General features: G+C 26.7%; 1 protein-coding gene and 1 long non-coding RNA gene across 2 annotated transcripts; one reads left to right on the top strand and one right to left on the bottom strand.

The window, feature by feature from the left end:
- Positions 1–170: 170 nt before the first annotated feature.
- On the bottom strand, positions 171–4,379 carry LOC110605348 (pentatricopeptide repeat-containing protein At5g39710). The gene is made up of 2 exons (XM_021743852.2): positions 1,830–4,379; positions 171–974 (listed from the first exon to the last, which is right to left on the bottom strand). The coding sequence occupies exon 1, from the start codon at positions 4,274–4,276 to the stop codon at positions 2,006–2,008; it is 2,271 nt and encodes a 756-aa protein (XP_021599544.1). The 5' UTR covers positions 4,277–4,379; the 3' UTR covers positions 171–974; positions 1,830–2,005.
- A 1,914-nt stretch (positions 4,380–6,293) lies between these two features.
- LOC110605660 lies at positions 6,294–6,891 on the top strand. Its single transcript, XR_002486432.2, has 2 exons — positions 6,294–6,499; positions 6,615–6,891. It is a non-coding gene; the product is annotated as an uncharacterized LOC110605660 (long non-coding RNA).
- The last annotated feature ends 15,147 nt before the right edge of the window (positions 6,892–22,038 follow it).

Genomic DNA, 22,038 nt, shown 5'->3' on the forward strand with positions numbered 1-22,038 from the left:
CCTAAAAATAGAGAGAAAAAAAAAGCAACTTACCTTATATTAACAGTATGCTACAAAATGGTTACGCCTGCCAAATCCTGCAAAGGTAGTTTGTTTAAGAGAAGCTGAATTGCAAAGAACTCAGCATGAAGCCCCAATACATTCAATCGATTAAAATGAAACTTGGCATCTGAGGAGGTAGAAATGCAATAAGTCATATTATCCCTGTAGCAGATTGGTTGAGTATATTCTATTACAAAAATGCAGTATTAACAGACTCATGTACTGTAAGACAGATTTCCATCCCTGCCATTGAAGACAGAACAAAATTGGCAAGGCTAGCAGTACAAATACAGCATCAGATTTTTGAAGAAAGTAGGGAAGAAAGTAGCCTACCATTATTTTGACTCCCATCTATAATTTGAAGCACAACCCGTCCATACTGTGCAGCCCCACTGGTAACTGAATGGACAGCAACTCCAGCTACTAGAAAAGCCCTGGTGTAAGTGGTACTTCCGCTTCCATCTCTTCTTCTATTTATTCAGCTTGTTGTTTTGATAAATAGTAAAACCGTCTCTGATCTCATGATCTGAGAAAACCCCATGAAATATGCCAGAATAATTGATGACTGAAAATTTCCGGGGCACAGGGCCCAGCTTAATTTATTTGCTAAAGCAATAGGAGCTTTCCAGAGTAATCAAGAAGCTCTTTCACGTTGACCTTAGCATAAAAGCTCAAAGGTTAAAGCAATTGACCGAGGGCCTTTACAAATTAATGAAGAATGTAAAAAGCTGATGAACCTTTACAAATTAATGAAGAATGTAAAAAGCTGATGAAATCTTGACAACAGAAGGGAACAAAAATAAACTAGTAAATTATGACTACATGATGCAGAAGATTTCTAATTCATCAAAGAAGGCCGAATCCCGCAGAAGCTAAATTCTTCAAAAGTTTGGAGTAGCATTTCATCAACATCAGCCACCCGATTTAACCAGCTGGAGAAACAAGGGAAAAAGCACAAGTCAGGATAAAACTTTGAGAACATTCACTTTCTAAGAAGCAGATTCAACTCTAACAGGAGGAGAAATGAAAGCAGAGAAGAGGAAGAGGGAAGAGAGGAACATCAGCACATGGCTCCCATTGCATTTAGCATTCCCACATGGAAATCCCACATACTTTGAAGTTACCTGATGAGAGGAATTCCATCTTCTTGTGGAAATATTATATAATCCCACATACTTTGAAGTTACCTGATGAGAGGAATCCCATCTTAATGTGGTAATATTATATTAGAGGTTGAAATAACCTGATGACAACAAAAAGAGGCTAGAAACCTAAAGACATGAAAATAGGAGGGCCCTTTGCATGAATTTTCTTGGAAGTCTCAATATTCATGAAGATATAGATGGGAAAAGGTGAATAAAAAGAGATGTGAAGTACTTGCACAAAAGAGATGCCATCATACTAGAGAATCCTAGTTACTGGATCAACCAAATAGAAACAGGGAAGAGATTGTGTGGGTGTATCGTTGTCCTTTTTTCTTTTTTTATTGTCTTTCCTTCTCTCTTTCTTTTTTTTTTCTTTGGATATAGCACCACAATAATCAGAGGTTAATCCTACAGGTCCAGCAGAAGACAGCATAGATGTGAAAAGCTTAGAAAAACTCTTATGGCAACATATATTAACCATGAAAATAGCAACGCATGCAGGGAAAGCAATTTAAACTCATGCAATGGAAGTCCTATAATTATATCATGGTGAGTGGACAGTTAGTGCCTGCAATTTCAATTACATCTATCATGAACTATTGACAAGGAAAGACGAGTTTGATCATGGATAAGATAACTCACTGGCATCTCAATAACGGGAAAATATGGGAAGCAATAAGGAGCCTCTGCAGGCCCCCATAGCACTTGACCCTTGAGATAGCAGAAAGGCAAACCACGGCACTTAGCACACACGCCCTCTCTAGGACAAACTATGCTCTGTGAACATTGACGGCAAATGGAAAAAAATTAATTATCCATCAAACAGACCTTTCCCTAGGATTAGGAGGATTTCCAATACCACCACTTGGAATAAGCCCATCCTTGGCCATTTCAGTAAGCACATTAAAAACCACATCCATGTTCCCTTCTTTATGGTTGATTTCAACAAGGACTTTAGCAAGCTCGGCGTCAGTAAGTTTGCAGCTTCTTAATATGTTCTCTACAACTTGATTTAACTCTTCATTCATTCCCTCTGAGAAAAGTGATTTTACCAGAGCAATTATAGTCACAGTATGAGGAACAAAACCAAAATGAACCATTTCCCTGTAAAGTTTATATGCCTTCTGAACATTTCCACCTCTACAATGGCCATGTATAATAACATTATATACAGCTTCATTTGGCTTGTGGTTTCTCTCAATCATTGATTCAAAAACTCGATCTGCTTCATCCATCAAACCTTTCATGCAGAATCCCTTCATAAGTGCTACCACACTCTTAAATTCAATATTACAGCAATTTTCTATTAGTGTATTATACGTTACTTCAGATGGGATAGATTCATCATAAAACAACTTAAGCAGAAGTCTCTTTGCTTCCTTTGTCCGAGCTTGTTTATTAAGTCCATTAATAAGCACATTATAAGTGACAATGTCTGGTAGAAATCCTTTCTGTATCATTTCATCATGCAAATGAAGAGCCTTCTTCAAATCTCCTTCTTCACAATAAGCATTGATCAAACTCGTATAAGTAAATTCATCAGGAGGCAACCTCATAGTCAACATCTCTTGGAACAGATCACAAGCTTCAGTTAGTTTTCTCTGTTCACAGAGACCTTGAATGAGCGATGAATAGGTAATGGCATCTGGCAGAACACCCTTCTCAACCATCTCCAATTTCATTTGAAATGCCCTTTCCAACTCTTGATTACAAGAAAATCCAGCTATAATAGTACTATAACTTACAACATCAGGGGAAAGCCCTTTGCCCACCATGTCTTGTAACAATCCTACGGCCTCTTCTGTCCTCCCCAAAACACAATGTCCCTTAATAAGGGCATTATAAGTCACAATTGAAGGTGTGAATCCACTCCTGATCATTTCATTCAAAACCCGATAAGCCTCATTCAAGAACCCCTGTTGGGCAAACCCATTGATCAATGTTGTGTATGTCCTCTCATTTGGATGAAGTCCTCTAACATGCATCTGATCAAAAAACTCCATAGCTCGATTCAAATTTCCAGCCTTGCACATACCATTAATTAATGAAGTATATGTAACGACATTGGGTGATAATCCATTTCTCACCATCTCTGCATGCAAAACAAGTGCTTGGTGGAAATTACCATCCTTGCAATATCCATTTACCAGCGTATTATAAGTGACTTCATCAGGAACATAACCCTTTTGACGCATCTCTGCAAGAATCTCACTAGTTTCCTTCATCCTTCCTTCTCTACACAGCCCATTAATAACCATATTATATGTAATTAAATTTGGCTCCAACCCTTTCGAACCCATTGATCTCAACAAACTAAATGCTTCATCAATCCTGTTCAACTTACAATAAGCATCAATCATCGTATTATATGTAACCACGTTAGGCAAACATCCATTCCCCTCCATTTCCTTAAAAAACCTCAAACCCATTTTCAAATTACCTGCCCTAACAAAACCCCTAATCAAAATATTATAACTATATACATTTAAAGAAACCCCACTTGCAATCATTTCCCCATACACCTCCTCAGCAAATCTAATGGGTTTTTGACACCTAATTACTGAATCTATAATAGCATTATAGGATAAAACACCAGGCATAAATCCATTAAATTTAGCTAAATTTACAATGTTTAAAGCTTTATCAGTAAAATTCAAATGGGAGTAAGACTTTACCACTAAATCAAAAACAGCAGAGCTCGAATTACAGAAGTGGTATGTTTCTTTAAGGCACTGAAAGACAAAACTACCGGTATCATCCGTTGTACTCATAGCTAAGTCCTGGGCTAGGGTCTGCGCTGGTTTATATAGCTTGAATCTAGTTAAAATATGAAGGGCAATACACTTGGAGCGAGGATCGAAAAAAGGGTAAGGTTGAGCCCAATTGATGAACTTTAAGGTGAGGGTTTGGTCATGCTGGGATTTGAGGAGCAAACAGGAAGCTGCATCAGGTGTAAAATGGGAAGAGAGGGAATTTAGGTGGTAAGGATGGCGTTTAAGGAGGGTTAGGGCTTTGTCTGCTAGAAGGGCATCTGTGGGAGATGAGAGAAAGGGGATGGAATGGTGAATTTGGGGTTTCAGAAGTGGCATTTCGGAAACTTGATGAAATTTCGGTTAGAGGAAGAAGAATAACCAGAGAAGACGAGATCATCAGGACGACTATGGAGAAGGCCCTAAATATTTATGGATGAAATTTTATTTTTTATATTCAATTTTATCCCAAATTATATATATATATATATATATATTTCAATTTATCTACTTATTTTAATTTAATATGAAATTATTTGTTTATTGGGCAACTCTTAATTTTGCGTATTCCCTTATCTCTTCTGAAGGATTTTTTTATTTATTTATATTTCATCTACATTTTTTTCTGTCAAATACAACATTCAATTTTAAGTCATTTTTTTTTATTAAGGTTATTATTTAAAATAAAATAATTTAATTTTTTTAATTTAAAAAATTATTTAAATTTTTTTAAAAATTATAAATAATTTTATAAAAACTAATTCAAATTCTTTTTTTAAACAATAATGTCAATATCGACTTTAATATTTGAAGCCATTAGGATTAAATTCATAAAGGAGTCCATTGGCCAAGATTATAAGCTTAAGGACTAAAACATTAGATTACGGTCTTAAAGCGTCTCCCCCCAAAAAAAATCAGCCCATGAAACTTTAGAATACTAAGACCTAGAAACCCTTGAACCAAAACCTGTCCTGGAAGCAAAAATTATCTGAACGTTGGACTCCTTCCTTGAAGAACCGATGCTATATCCGACGGAAGAAAAACAGAGTCTCACAACAGTAGCTTAGGTCATACATCACCGATTAAAGACGCAAAGGAGAGGAAAACTTTAGTCCGTAACCAATAACAAAAAATGAAGTGCAAGAGAATGACACTAACTACAGTAAACACATGTAATGGCATGATGGAGTTGAACGGAGCAGATCAAATACCATCGAAAAGAGAAGAAAAAACTTTTGCAATCAAGTCGATCTCCAGTATGGCTCTAGCCAAAACTAAGAGAACCCTAGACAAAAAATCCATTGAGAGAGGTGGGAGCACCACAACTTCTCGTTGACAAAGAAAACCTTCAAATATGTCTCAACCTCACATGCATCAACAGATCTGGAAGAGATAATGGAAGGTGGTTACAAAGAGAGAGGGAGAATGTATCAATCAAATCACCTGACCATCGTCACCGGCACATAAAAGAAAAGAAAAAAACTCCTAAAAGCGCCCGCTGCCATCACAAAAGTAAAACAATATACCGTTTACATCTCCTTCCGGTGAGGAAAAGGCAAAAGAAAACTCTCATTGCAGAGAGAGAAACTCAAAAGAGTAAAGTGCAAACTCTCTTGCTTCTTTACATCCATTCGCACAAGGTAAAATGCAAGAATACATAGAACTTTTAAATAAAATGCGTTTAAGTTGGAGTAGGGTAACGATAAATGAATTACAGAGAACCTATAAAATCTCATAATATGGTTTCCCATTTGCAATTTTCGGATTGAAGTAACTTATGCATAGTGAACCTTTACGCATTCAAAAAATTTCCCAATGTGGGAATCCACTAAAAGTTCTTGGCAATTAAAGCGCTCTTGCTAGCAACTTTTTCTTCAACCAAACCATGCATGAAAGGGAGCAAAGTTTAATGGACTGATAAGGATTTACCAACAACTCATTTCTCTTAATTTCCAGGAAATTAATTTCTAGACTTAGACTCACACTGCACCTAATCAATTAGCCTATGCCTATCCTTAATTAGGAGCCACGAAGTCAAATCGATATAATGCCAGGGTTTACCAACTACTCACATCTAAATTCCAGGAAATTTCTAGTCTAAGACTGCACCCTTATTAGCTAGTCCATGCCTTAGAAACCACAAATGTCAATTTTTTGTTTTACATCTGCTTTTTGAATAATTCGGTTTCAAGTTAGATAAATTCAATATAAATAATTTTTAATTGAATTTTAAAGGTGCTACATATAAAAAATTTAAATTCAAAATATCTGATTAAGAAAAAAAAGATAGTGCTATCACATCAAATTTATGTCTCATGTTTTTTTTTACTAAAATGTATATTTTTTTGACTAAAATGTATAATGTCATTATCATGCTCTGCAGCCTGAAGCTATAAAAGAGATCAAAGGGATCAGGATTTAACCATCAAATTTTAGTTTATCAAATAAAAATGGTGCATAGAAGGAGCTTGTTCTTTGTTATTTACACAATCATCTTGCTTGTGTTTCTCTCGTTCCCATCTGAGATGGTGATAGCTACACGAGTCCAGGTCCCTAAAACCAGTGAGTTCCCTTCAATTGCTGCATCATCTTTCGCTAGCCCACTGGTTTTGATGTATACCCTAATTTTGTATATGTAGTTTTATGATCTGTTTTAATTTCTTTATCTGTTTTTCAGAAGAGCAACTTAAAAATTTTCTGGAAAGTAAAGTTGGTGCTGGTGGAAGTTCTTCCCCAGGAGGAGGTTCTGGTGCCCCGGGCCCTTGATCCCGGGAGTAGTCTTCCCTAGCTGGTTCATCAAAGGCTGTTTCTCTACAGAGGATTATGATATATGTTTCTATATATGAGACACAGCATGATCAGTGATTACAATATATTTATTATTGATATTATAGTTATATGTAATAATATTTGTTGAATCGGTGAAATAATAATATATTATATTTTCTTAAATATACTAATGATATGCTATTTTCTTAATCATCAAATCATATTTTTCATAAAAATAATTAAAATTTTTAACAAATATTTAAATCATAAAATTAACAGTTCACTAAATATATTATTTTTTTGAGTGGGTCTATCTTAAATATAACAAGTACATTTTAATATAATTTTAATTCATTTAAGGGCTCCATCGTCCATCCCGGTTTGAAGCTATTCTTTTTCTGTCAGAACTTTCATCACGCCGGTCATTCCACGATGCAAGTAAGCTTTATTTATTTATTTATTTCATGACGTGAATATAATTCATAAAACGCCATTTGGATTAAATCTGAAGGAGTTATGTTCAATGAATTCCCTGAGAGTTGTTTGATTTTATATTCAATTCACCCAAGAAAACTTTCATGACATCCGTCGTCCCACAACACCAGTAAGCTTTATTACCTATTTATGGCCAAACTACTTTTCTATTCATATCAAAATTAAGCTTGTTACTTTATTTTTAAAATTTAATAATTTAATTAATTATTAATATTTATAAGCTACAAGTACACAATGGTGCTCTCAAGCAAGCTTACTTCCTGAAGATCATGTTCTTCTACTAGATTGCTTGTCTACCCAAATCGAGAAGGTTAATTTTGCGCATCTCTATCAGTCTCCCTTTAAACTTGCGTTGGCATACTCTGTTTCTGACCTTGGGCTGGGTTTCCTTCGGCTAGCAAATCTAATAGCTTGGGTGTTTTTTTCCTTAAGTTTTTTGTTTTGCTGTGGTTCAGATTTTGTTTTCTTTTCTGCAGGTTTGGTTTTGGTCTTGCTCAGCTTTTCTTTTGTTTTGCGTAACATGTCTTTACTAGGTTAGTTTTCTTTTGTTCTTGATAGATTCTCAGTTACTTTGGCATGCTGTTTTTTCTGGTACTAAAAAATAAATTTATTTCCTTATAAAAAAAATGGAGGGAAGATCTTCCTCCACACCAAGTGGTATGCTCCCAGTGGAGCAGGTGAATCTCTTATACATGCAAACCATATAAATACTCTTATAAAAAAGGTTCTTACAGTGGTGCAGAATTCTATAGATCAAATTTAAGAATTCTATGAAAAAATAGAATAATTCAAAAGATTAATAATAAATTTATCCAATATTACCACACGAATAGAAAAATATCAATAATAGAGAATTAAAAAAATTAAATAAACTACACGGTCTAAAAATAAAAATAAACTAAATTTTATCATGTTCAAACAAGATAATGTAGATTTAATTCAAATAAATGGATTTATGAAATATCTCAAAACTGCCTATAAATTATGCACATATACTATTTAAGTTGTACTTGTATTTTTTATTATTATTATTTTTAACTACATATTTCCAACAAATAATAAACTTTAAAATTAAAAATAAAACAAAATAAATAAAGAAAAATTTGATATGTACAACAATAAAGAGAGACATACATATATTTTAATAATCTATACAAGTTCTTGGCAAATTAAAGCTCCCCTGATGTCAATTTTTTTTTTTTTTTTTTTTTCTGAAATGGGACTGTCATCAACTTCTTCAAGCAAACCACGAAAAAGGAGCAATTATGATGAGCATTTGCCAAACTCACATCACTTACAAGGAAATTTCTACCCTAGACTGAGACTCCACCCAAATAATTAGCTTATGCCTATAATCAAATTAGAATCCACCAATATCAAATTTGTGGCCCATGTCTTTTATAAATTTTAGTTTATTAAATAAAATAATATAAATTATTTTTATAAATTCATGTTTGTATTATAATTTTTTAATTTTAAATAATAAAAATTTAAATTATCAAAATCTTTAGAAGATAATGATTGAATTTTAACCTTTGTATATTAGAATTTTATTTCTATTATAAATAAATTTCTTTCACTATTAGAAACTACTTTTCAATTTTTAAGAAGTTTCATAATTGAAAAGAAGTTTCATAATTGAAAAGGAGTTTCAATAAGACTTTTAATTTTTAAATTTATTTTTTTTTCTTATAAAACTTTTAACGGAATCTAAATAGTTGTTTATGACCTTCACTTTTATAAAATCAAAATATAATAATTTACTTTCATTTTTAAACCATATATTTTTTTAATTATAATCAATTGGTAAAAATTAATATATAATACTTAAATCAATAAATAAATAGTTAAAAGGTTAAATTTGTTCTAAATTATAAAAAAAATCAAAAACATTAAAATCTATTTTTTTATTAAAAAATACTCTTTAATTATAAAAAAATTTTAATTTTAATATTTATTTTGTTTAAATTTGTTTAAAAGTTTAAATTTGTCTTCAAATTAAAATTTTTTTTATCAAAAACATTAAATTTATTTTTGTGAAATATTTTATATAAGATCATTCAAAAAAATAAAACAATATTTCAATAAAAATAATAAACATTTTTAAAAATAAATCCAAGATAAATATATTATATAAATAAAATTTAATATTTAGACATAACTAGAGAAAAAATAATAATTTTTTGGTGTCCATCCTCCCTCTAGTCTCTTATGGGCTCCACCCCCTGTATGAAGCTTATATTGTCCGTCAAAATTTTGATGATGCCATGGCCAGTCATTCCACGACACAAGGAAAATTAAAATTTAAAGCTTTGTTTTGTTCCAATGATGAAATTGACTAATACGTTATTTTACTACTAATAAAAGTTTTGAATTTTATAAATTAAAAAGACATATTATTTGAATAATTTTGAAATTATAATGAATTAACAAATTTTTAGAAAAAAAGGTTCAAAAGGTAATAATTGTGTTTATTTAAACTCCATGAAAAGTTGGGTGTATTTAAATTTGAAAGAAATCTCATTTTTACTCCTAAACTATGAGATAATGTTCAATTTTATCCAAAATTAAGTTTTGGACTCAATTTGTCCAAATTTTTAAAATTAGAATCAAATTTGCCTTTTTTTTTATCAAAATATATTAAAATAATAATTTTTTAATTTTTAATAATGAAATATTAATTTTATATTTATTATTATAATTAAAAATAAAAACTAATAATTTAATTTTGTATAATTGATTGGTTTATAATAAAAAGAAAATTGAACTTAAAAGTAAATTCAATTCATCAGTTATGCTATTAGCACACTTTTATTAAGATCAAATGTTAAAATTTCACGATGAATCTCAAAACAAATCCAACTATAAAATCCAAATTTCATCATTATTAACAAATCTCATATTATAAGTTTTGTAGTTAATAAAATTTCAAAATAAATTTTATAAAAAATTCAAGAATATAACTCAGATTTCATCTGCAATTATAAAATATAAATAAAAGAAAATAACTAACAATTAAAAATCAAAATACAAAAATAAATCAACATACAACAAGAGCAAGCGCACGGTAACATAAAAAGGAACTAAAAGCACGAACACAATAGAACAAAAAGCAACTCACAGACTCACAACAGCAAGGATATAAAGAGTTTGAATCTCTGTAGGAGCACATGTTTCTCAATGGTGTTTAATTGATGCTTCAATCGAAGAAAAAACAGAATGGTTATAAAGTGGACTATGTTTAAAAATCTCAATAGGAGGAAAAAGCAACAGATCGATTACATTGATCGAATAAAGAAAAGAAAAAAGTGGGGCAAGGAAGGAAAAGGCAAATTGGTCAAGAAGAATTGAAGAAGAACAAAGAAGAGAAAGATGAGAAGGCCATATGAATCGAAAATATGGAATGAAATTAGGGTTCTTTATTCATATACCAATACAAAACGATTGAATTAAAGGATGAAAAATTCAAATAAATTCATTTAATTTTGATTTGATTTAGGATGTTACATAATCGGTTTGATTCGATAAAAGTATTAAATTAAGATTTTATTATTAAAAATTAAAAAATATTATTTTAATATATTTTGGTAAAAATGGGCAAATTTGATCTTAATTTAAAAGGTTTAGGCAAATTGAGTCCAAAACTTAACTTTGAACAAAATTAAACATTGCTTCATAGTTTAGGAGCAAAAATGAGATTTGCACCATCTAAATTTTTAGCCAATAAATTTTCTCAATTTTCAGAAATTTAGTAATAATTCTCCTTACATTTTAATATCTGACAAGCATTTTAGATGAAAAAAAAGAAGGAAATAAGTAGGAAAAATATAAAAGTGTTGGAAATATTAGTTTCCTCTCCTTGAATGCTAGCGAGGAAAATAATAAAGAAAATAACTTTTGGAAAATAAAAGTATTGTAAATGTTAGTTTCCTCTCCATGAAGGTTAGGGTTATTTCTCCTTTTGTACCGTCAAAAAAATGATATAAATATAGTATTTATTGATAATTCAGTAACGATATAATTGGCTGCTTAATAAGTAATATTATCGGCTAATAAGTTGATAATCGTGCAACTATAGATCATATAATAGAGATATTTTAAACTGTAACGGTTTTTGATAATTTTTTTACAGTGTCTAATGTCTCACTTTATAGCTAAGAGGGTAAATTCTAACGAACTGAATCGACTTGAGTTCAACTTATTCTAAAATGTTCAAGTTTTCTTTTGTTTCGATTTCAAGAACCATAGTAGTTTAGATTTTCTTTTTTATCGCTAGAGCGCATATTAATTTATTAAATACTTACTTTGCAACTTTATTTTACAATCACAGTAGGTAAATATGCATTGTTGCATAACAAGCATATCAAAATTAAGAGATTGTGTTATTTCATTTTTAAATTTTAATAATTTAATTTAATTATATTAAACTAAAGCCTTTTTGTCTATTTTTTAAAAATTTATTATAAATTTACCAAAATTCCCTTAAAAACTTAATATTTTTATCATTACGTTGTGTCAAAACTAAAATTTGTATTTTTTTTAAAAAAAAATTAGTTAACTATATAAACCGAAAAAAATATATATATATATTGTTTTCAAATATCAACCAGCGACCTTTGGTTTGACAACATCAAATGATAAAGGCTAATTAGTTGTTGAATTATAAGAACAAAGATATATATATATATATATGTCAATTTTAATATAATTTAAGGATGAAAAGTATTTTAATGTTCAATTATTTATTTTTTTAATATGAAAAGTTTTTTTATTTATTTAACTTTTAAGAATCAGATTTTTATTTTCAAAATATTTAGCAGTTTCTAAAAGACAAAGATTGATTTATAATATTTTTAATTATCAAACTTTAATCCTTTAATCAATAAATGGTAAAAGTTAACCCATCAACGTACTGTTGACAGCAATTGCAATTGCCATTAGCAGACGGTTATTACTAAACTTGTATATAAAAACTAACTAGTTTATTATTAAGTTTGTATATAGTAAAACCAACCCCGTATTGACACGTAATTTTAATGGTTAAATCAAGATCTTATGATGAACATGTCACCAAGCTATTTATATGACAGATAGAATCAGAAAAATAATTATTATACAAATAACTGTTATATGGTAAAATTAATACAAATACATTGATTTTAAAGAAATTTTTATAATAATAATAATGGGTGGTGGTGGTGAAGAAGAAGTTAAATATCCTTCATACTATGATGAAGCTAAATGCAAATTCGAAAGAAAAAAAATTTAAACCTCTGTTGATCCCAACTTAATTTCTATTCGACCAAACCTTGAAAAACTGGGGCAATGTTAATAATGGTTGATGAGGATTTACCAACAACTCACATTTCTTTCTAGGAAATTTCTACCCTAGACAGCTGCCTGGTATAAAAGAGATACAAGGGATGAGGACCTAACCATAGAATATTTATTTCATTAGAAGATATGGGCTTCAAGAGCTTCTTCTTCTTTGTTATTTACATAATCAGCTTGCTTGTGTTTCTGCTGTTTCCATCTGAGATGGTGCTAGCCAGACAAGTCCTGCAGGTCCCTACAACCAGTGAGTTAGTTATCATCAGTTGCTGCTTTCTCTCACTCGTCATCTTTAGCTAGCTCTGTGGTTTTCAATACTAAATAATAATTTATTATCTGTTGTTACAGAAGAGCAGCTACACAATTTTCAGGAAAGTAAAACTGAAGCACCTGGAAGTCCTTCAGTACGCGGACCACATGGACTGGCGCCTCCCGCTACCTAGCTTTTATCCCAGGGCTGTTCCTCTGCGGAAAACACCAAATTCCCATATTTAAATAAATTATATATATATATATATATATATATATATATATATAATATTGTATGAACTTTGTATCGTTAATTAATATTAGTGAAAAAATATATTACATTCGTAATAATGTAATATTGCTATTTCTAAATGCAAAATCATTAATATAAAAATAAATTTATCGTAGCAGTTAAAAAATTATTATTTTATATATATTTACAATATTAATTGTAAGTATGAGTTAACAGTGTTGGTATGAGAATCATTGTAATTGTTAATTAGCAATTATCATTAAGAAGATGAGTAGTTAATTTTCAATTATGTAGTTTTTGTGAAAAACTAATATATATATATGCAAATTGTGAAATAAATACTACATACCCAAATATTAAAAATACACCAAGTAATAATATCATATTCAAGAATTATTAAAAAAAATCATATTCAAGAATTGATTTATTATTTTTAAAAATAAATGTAAATTATTATTTGCCCTTCCTAAGTCCAAAATATATATAATAATAAATATTAATTAATTAATTATAAATAAAAAAGATTTATTTATCGTATACTCTTATTTGGAATAAATTTTTTTATAAAAAATGAATTAAATTTAATTCATTTTTATTAATTTCTTATTTGAAAGGTAAGAATTCATTTATTTTTTAATTTGTAAAATTTTAATTTTTTTAAAAAATAAAAACATGCATGATTTATAAAAATTTATTTAAATTATTTTTATAAAATAAATTGTACCAAATGAAAGGATAATTTTTTTTGAATTTCGTGATCTTATTGTGATAATTGATAAAATTTTATGTTTCTTTTTAAGTAGAAAATCATAGCAATGAATATTATTATAAAAAGTGTTTGGTTACCCTAATAGCTGATCAGTTAATAACCTATAAGCTTCTAAACCGTTCATTTTTGTTTTTAGTAACTCTCAGAAGACCGTTGATAATTGATAGATAATGTACAGTTGTCTTTTCAATCAGCGTTAATTTTAGAGTTTTTTTTTTTCATCCCATGAGAATTTATATTGTATTTAGATGATATTATTCTTTCTAGTATTTATTAATTATTAAATTTTTATATTAAAATAAATTTTAATATATATAATTAAACTAATTATAATTATAAAATAAATATAAATATTATTTAAAAAATAATTTATATATGTAAATTCTTATACATGCAAACCTTATAAATTCTCTTATAAAAAAAAGTTATTACAATATACTTTTTAAATATGTACAATTACATTACAAACGTGAATAATTTATTGAATTAAAATTTTTAGGAGTGATTAATGAGGCGTTGGAATGAGACAGATTGAACAATCGACACTCGTTTTAAAATGAGATCAAAAGTTTAATGCTTATTCATCCAATAATAATAACAATAAACTTTATAAAAGAGAGATTTATAATTTAATTTATAAATATTATTATTATTAATAAATTAATTTTTATATTTTTAAAATTTTATTAAAACGTCTTTATTTTTTCTTTTCGTCAATAAAATAGTTATTTCGTCATTTTTTTCATTAAAATTAGATAAAAAAGGAGGAAGAAAATTTTTAAAATTTAATTTTATTATTAAATTTTTAAAATTTTATTTTATTATTAAATAAAATATCTTATTTAATCCTTATATACGGTTATTATTAACAAGTCAATTTATACATTTTTAAAAATTTATTAAAACGTTTTTATTTTTTCTCATATATATTAAAACGTTATTATTTTTTCTCATATCTATATCTATTAAAGTGTTTTTATCGTTTTTTTTGTTAATGAAATAAATAAAATAATCATGTTGTTAAAATATTTTGAATTAATAAAATATTTTTTGAATTAAAGTTAGAGAATTGAAAGAGTTGAATTAAAATCTATTGATTTAATTTGGATACAATTAACACCTAATTAATAGAGTACTAACTCTCAAAAGTTAAATCAATATTGACTAACTCTCAAAAGTTAAATCAATATTGACTATTAATGTTGGAAATTATCGTTGGTGGGCCAAAAGTGTTGACCATTAATATTATTAAAAACAATAAATAAATAAATAAGTGAAGTTTACTTGCGCCGTGGAATGACCGGCGTCGTGAAAGTTTTGACAGAAAAAGGTAGTTGGAAAAGAGGAGGACGATGGAGCCCTTCAAGGACTAGAGGCGTGGAGGGGACGTGCTGCCATTTTTTTTATAAATTATATATAAAATAAATTTAAGTTATATTTCTATATGATAAATTTATTTAGTATATATATCCATTGAAAAAAAATATATTTTTTAATGAAATGTTCATGTTACGTAGACAGGAGAATTCGTTAAAAAAAAAATAAAGAAAAAGAAAATATACAAAGAAACAGAAAAAAGAAAATGAAAAGAAATAGAGTTTCCTTGTTGTCATTTTTTATGTAAGCAAGGAGATAGTCCTGACCACAACTGTCTATTTGCTTGCTGGTCTATATAATTCTAGTTGTTATGTTTATTAGTCTATATAATTTTAGTTAGGTCTAAATTTAATTTTTCTCATGAAATTATTATTTTCTTTTTACTAGGGGTGAGCATTCGGTCGGTTTGGTTCAAAACCGAACTGAACCGAATAAACTGAAAACCCAAATTTTAGTGTTTATAAAAACCGAACCGAACTGATTTTGGTCAGAAACCGAATCGAACCGAACCGATCTGATTCAGTTCAATTCAGTTCGGTTTGATCGGTTTCGAATTTTAATAATTTTTTTATTTTTTACACTTTATTTTTAGTATTTTAAAATTTAATTAAAATATTTTAACTTTAATATGATTTAATTTCTCTATATTATTGAAAAAATATATTATTATCACTAATCGGTTCGGTTCTGTTTTTCCGGTTTTTTTTTATTAAAATCGAATCGAACTGAAATAACCAAAATTTCTAAAATTAAAAATCGAACCGAACCGAAATATATAAAAAATCGAACTAAATTTTTAAATCGATTCGATTCAATCGATTTTTTCATTTTGAACCGAATACTAATCACCCCTACTTTTTACTGTGATGTTGTGTGAATAAATTTTTGAAATTTAATCTAAAAATTAAAATTAACGTACATATAATTCAATATGCAAATTTAATCTAAATAAATTGTATATTGCATATACAATGAAATTTTTTCTAAAAAATAAAATCCTAATTTTAGGTTAAAATAAATATTTAAAAAGATGAATTAATATTAAATATAATTATAATTTTTGTATATAATTAAAAAATTATTTAAAATATTTTTTGGGGCCATGCTACCTCTGGTTTCAAGAGCTCCACCACCCTTTCAAGCTATTATTTTCTGTCAAGACTTCAACATTGTCCGTCGTTCCACGACGCATATTAAAAAAATTTTTTTTTTCAAACATATATATTATCAATGTCGAATCATTTTTTCTCCCTTCCTGTTTATAATTTTCTGTCTCGTATTAATATTATATTTAATAATCTTAATAATAAATATGCTTATAAACTACTTAATATTAAATATATCAATTACTTATTAATACTTATATTTAAGTTTTAAATACTTTATAACTAGTAAGAGTTTATAAATTAATTTTTATTTAGTAAAGCCAAATACTCTCTTAAAATTTTGCTCTATATATATGCATAACGAGTCTTGATCGGTGGCTCCTCATATATCGATCGATAGGAAATGGAAAAGAGAAGCTTTTATCTTCAACTTGTATGCATTATCATCTTGCTTTCGTTTCTCTTCTTCTCTTCTGAGTCAGCTGATCATGTGACTGCTAACCACTACAAAACCCCTAAATTCAGTAAGTTTTCACTCCAGTTGTTTTAATTATATGCAATCTTATATATATAACTTCGTGCTTATTCAATTAATTATCAATTTGTCGTTTCAGAGGAGAAAAGCACTATGCAACAAAAGTATCTTGGGGAAAGTAAAACTACAGCGCCTGGAAGCGGTTCAATTCATTCAGGCCCCGGTACTGGAGGCCGCCGCTAACGCATAGTTAAAGGTTGCTGATGTCTTCTTCTACCAAAGCATAGCTCCCGCCGACTAAGTCTTTCTATTTTTGCATGTGAGATATCAACATGCATCTTATATATTAATGGATTGTCTTGTATGCATCACTGGCTAATTAGATGCAAGCAATAATGTTAAAAGTAGAAATTTCTTGATATTCATTTTTTAATTAACTGAAATTTTACTAACTATTAAAATATTAATAAAACGAATTACAAGTAAAAAAAATTAAAATTAAAATTGAGATATTTAATCAATTATAATCAAACTAATCAAAATAAAATAAAAATAAATTATATTTTCTATTATTAATCAATTAATTATATAAACAAAAATATAATTATAATCTTGTATTGATAATCCCAAGTTAAGGAGGTTGCAGCTACAAGAAACAATAAAATGGAACATGTATAGAAAAACATCATTTTGCCTGTTTAGGCCAAGACCAAAACCCAATACCTTTACAACACAATGCCAGTACTTGCTTTATATTTTCAAATGGAACATGTAACCGATGAAAGCATCTAACTGGGTTCCACGTGGAATCCATTTTATTATTTTTTAGATCCATTTAAGAATTTTTTGAGATATATTATAATTAATAATTATAATTTACTTATTTAAATGTAATCATTTATCTAATAATTTATTGGAGTATTATTTCTCATTGTTTAATTTTGAACGTTTATTCAGAATGTAAAATATCACACTAATGTATATTTACAATTAATATTGAATAAGTAGTTATATATGTAATTTAATATTTATTCTTTTAGCACTCAAAAATTTAATTCGATACTAAGTGTATTTAAATAAATCTGAGAGTTATCAGATTCTATTCCCTCAATTTTTAATTTTTATTTAAAAAAAAATACTTATTCTTTTAATAATTTTTAAACGAATAAAGCAAAGGAGATCATCTAATATTTGCATGTATTATTTCATGATCATTATGAATTTTTTGAAATTTTTAAAAAAAATTAAGAAAAGAAAAAAGGAAATTTGGATTATTTTCGCTGTGAGAGTTGTAATTGCTAAAGCTATCTTAAAAATTATTAACAAATGAAAAAGAAAAAATTTCTGGCCAAAAGTAAGTAACTCTTTTAAAACAATAAAATTTTTAAAAAGAAAAAACAAGATGACGTTATTTTTTTTATTAATATCATTGCACTTTCCATATACAAATATTTAAAACTAATTAACTAAGAAAATGTAAGTATTTAACTTTTAAATTTTATAAAATATAAATATTTAATCTTAAGAAATTCTAAACGCATTTAACTTAGCATATCGAAGTCAATTAATTACTAATAAAATATATTTTTATCAGTATCTTCAACAGAATCTGACTTAGTTTACAACTTAAAAAGCAAGTTTAGTATAATAAGTTTGCTAATGACAATTGCCATTAACAGTTAATTTTAGTGATTGAATAAATTGATAATTTAAATTAGAAAAATTTACTATTTATTTTTTCGGTATCGAATAAATTAATAATTTAAAATAAAAAAATATATTATTTATTTTCTGAGTATTATTATTATTAATAAATTAATTATTATATTTTTAAAAATTTATTAAAATTACTTTTTTTTAATAAAATATTCATTCCATACTCTTTTCTGTTAAAAATAGATAAAAAATGAAATAAAAAATTTTTAAAATTCAATTTTATTCTCAAATAAAATCTTTTATTTAGTTTTTTGATATTATTATCATTAAGAAGTAAATTTTTGTATTTTTAAAAATTTATTAAAATATTTTTATCTTTTTTCATATCTATTAAAACATTCTTATTTTTTCTCATATCTATTAAGATGTCTTTATCATTTCTTTTCGTTAATAAGTAAATCTCTATATTTTTAAAAATCTATTAAAACGTTCTTATCTTTTCTCATATCTATTAAAACGTTCTTGTTTTTTCTTATATCTATTAAAATGTCTTTATCATTTCTGTTAAAAATAGATAAAAGATGATTGAGAAATTTTTAAATTTTAATTTTATTCTCAAATAAAATCTCTTATTTAGTTTTTTGATATTGTTATTATTAACAAGTTTTTATATTTTTAAAAATCTATTAAAACGTTCTTATCTTTTCTCATATGTATTAAAACGTTCTTATCTTTTCTTATATCTATTAAAACATTCTTATTTTTTTTAAATCTATTAAAATGTATTTATCTGTTAAAAATAGATAAAAAAATAAAAGAGAAAATGTTTAAAATTTAATTTTATTCTCAAATAAAATCTCTTATTTAGTTTTTGGATATTGTTATCATTAACAAGTAAGTTTTTATATTTTTAAAAATCTATTAAAACATTCTTATCTTTTCTCATATCTATCAAAACGTCCTTATTTTTTTTATATCTATTAAAATGTCTTTATCATTTTTTTTATTAGTAAGTAAGTTTCTATATTTTTAAAAATTTATTAAAACATTCTTATCTTTTCTCATATCTATTAAAACGTCCTTATTTTTCCTCATATCTATTAAAATATTTTTATCATTTCTTTTCGTTAACGAAATAATTCCTACTCATTCTCTTAAGAAAACGAAGAAAAATTGTCTTCTCTTCTTTGAAAAAGAAGAATAAAAAAAAATTAAAGAAGAATAAAAAAAGAAGATGATGAATAATTAATGAAAAAGAAGAGGAAGAGGTAAAGAAGAGGAGTAATTTGGTTTTATTGCTATATTTTTAATGATAAAAATAAATGAAATAACTATTTTATCAATAGAGTGAAAAAATAAATATATTTTAATAAAATTTTAAAAATATAAAAATTGAATTATTAATAATAGTAATATCTAAATATTAAATTTTAATTTTTTTTAAAATATATTATTAATTAATTTTAAATTTAAATATTTGTCAAAACATTTTGAATTAATGAAATATTTTTTGAATTAGGGTTAAGAATTAAAAGAGTTAAATTCAAAATCTTATTGATCTAATTTTGATACCAGATTAAACTCACTACGGCAATTAATTAAACATTTTTAGAAAATAGTAACTCTCAAAAGTTAAACCAATATTGACTATTAATGTTGGAAATATCGTTGGTGGGCCAAAAGTGTTGAAAATTAATATTATTAAAAAAACAGAATAAATAAATAAGTGAAGTTTACTTGCGCCGTGGAATGACCGGCGTCGTGGAAGTTTTGACAGAAAAAGGTAGTTGAAAAAGAGGTGGACGATGGAGCCCTTCAACGACTAGAGGCGTAGAGGGGACGTGCTGCCATTTTTTGTATAAATTATATATAAAATAAATTTAAGTTATATTTGTATGTGGTAAATTTATTTAGTATATATATCCATTCAAAAAAATATTTTTTTAATGAAATGTTCATGTTATGTAAACGGGAGAATTCGTTAAAAAAATAAATAAAAAAAAGAAAATATACAAAAAAACAGAAAAAAGAAAATGAAAGGAAATGATTTTTCTCATAAAATTATTTTTTTTGCCGTAATGTTGTGTGGATAAGATTTTAAAAGTCACTGTGTAAATTTAATTTAAAAATTAAAATTGAAATTGAAATTAATGTACATATAATTTAATATGCAAATTTAATCTAAAATAAAATATTTTTTCACATAAAAGTTAGATATTTATTATGATATTTTATAATAAAATTATTTAAAAAATTGTATATACAATGAAATTATTTCTAAAATATAAAATCCTAATTTTAGTTTATAATAAATATTCAAAAAGATGAATTAATATTAAATATAATTATAATTTTTGTATATAATTAAAAAATTATTTAAGTATTTTTTGGGGCCATGCTCCTTCTAGTTTCAAGAGCTCCACCCCAGTCTAGAGATATTATTAGGGAGAAAAAAAAAAGTTTGGAGCTATTATTTTCCGTCAAGACTTTGACGATGCCAGTCGTTCCACGACGCAAATTAAATTATTAATAATTTTATAAAATATAAATATTTAATCTTAAAAATTTTAAATGCATTTAACTGAGCATATCGAAGTCAATTAATTACTAACAAAATATATTTTTATTAGTATCTTCAACAGAAATATACTGACTCAGTTTACCAGTTAAAAAATAAGTTTAGTGTGATAAATTTGCTAATGATAATTGCCATCAACGATTAATTTAAGTGATTGAATAAATTGATAATTTAAAATAAAGAAATTTATTATTTAATTTTTGAATATTATCATTATTAATAAATTAACTTTTATATTTTTAAAAATTTATTAAAACGTATTTTTTTTCTACTAACGAAATAGTCTTTTCATACTTTTTTCCGTTAAAAATAAGCAAAAGATGAGAGAAAAAATTTTTAAAATTTAATTTTATTCCCAAATAAAATCTTTTATTTAGTATTTGGATGTTGTTATTATTAACAAATAAGTTTCTATATTTTCAAAAATCTATTAAAACGTTCTTATCTTTTCTTATATCTATTAAAATATTCTTATGATTTTTTTTTCATCAACAAATGTTGTTATTTTTTCTTATATCTATTAAAATGTTCTTATTATTTCTGTTGACGGTCCTTATCATTTCTGTTGACGATCCTTATCATTTCTTTTCATCAACAAACATTCTTATCTTTTCTCATATGTATTAAAATATTTTTATCATTTCTTTTCGTCAACAAATAGTCCCTCCTCCTCCTCTAAGAAGAAGATGAGTAATTTAGTTTTTTACTATATTTTTAATGGTAGAAATAAGTGAAAAGACATGCCTATTTTATCGATCAAAAGAAAAGATAAAGATATTTTAATAATTTTTTAAAAATATAGGAACTGACTTATTAATAATAACAATATCTAGAGACTAAATTATAAATTTCACTATAAAATATTATTAATCAACTTTAATGGTTAGAGAATTAAAAGAGTTAAATTTAAAATCTATTGATTTAATTTTGATATCAAAATAAACTCATTCTGGCAATTAATTAAACATTTTTAAAAAATAATAACTCTCAAAAGTTAAATTAATATTGTGGTAAGAGTATTTCAGTAAATCTGAAAGATCTCA

Source organism: Manihot esculenta, chromosome 17 (assembly GCF_001659605.2).
Source record: "Manihot esculenta cultivar AM560-2 chromosome 17, M.esculenta_v8, whole genome shotgun sequence".
NCBI lineage: Eukaryota > Viridiplantae > Streptophyta > Magnoliopsida > Malpighiales > Euphorbiaceae > Manihot > Manihot esculenta.

Bases quoted from the DNA above. Each gene is read 5' to 3' on its own strand.
- LOC110605348 (XM_021743852.2), bottom strand. From the start codon at position 4,276: ATGCCACTTCTGAAACCCCAAATTCACCATTCCATCCCCTTTCTCTCA.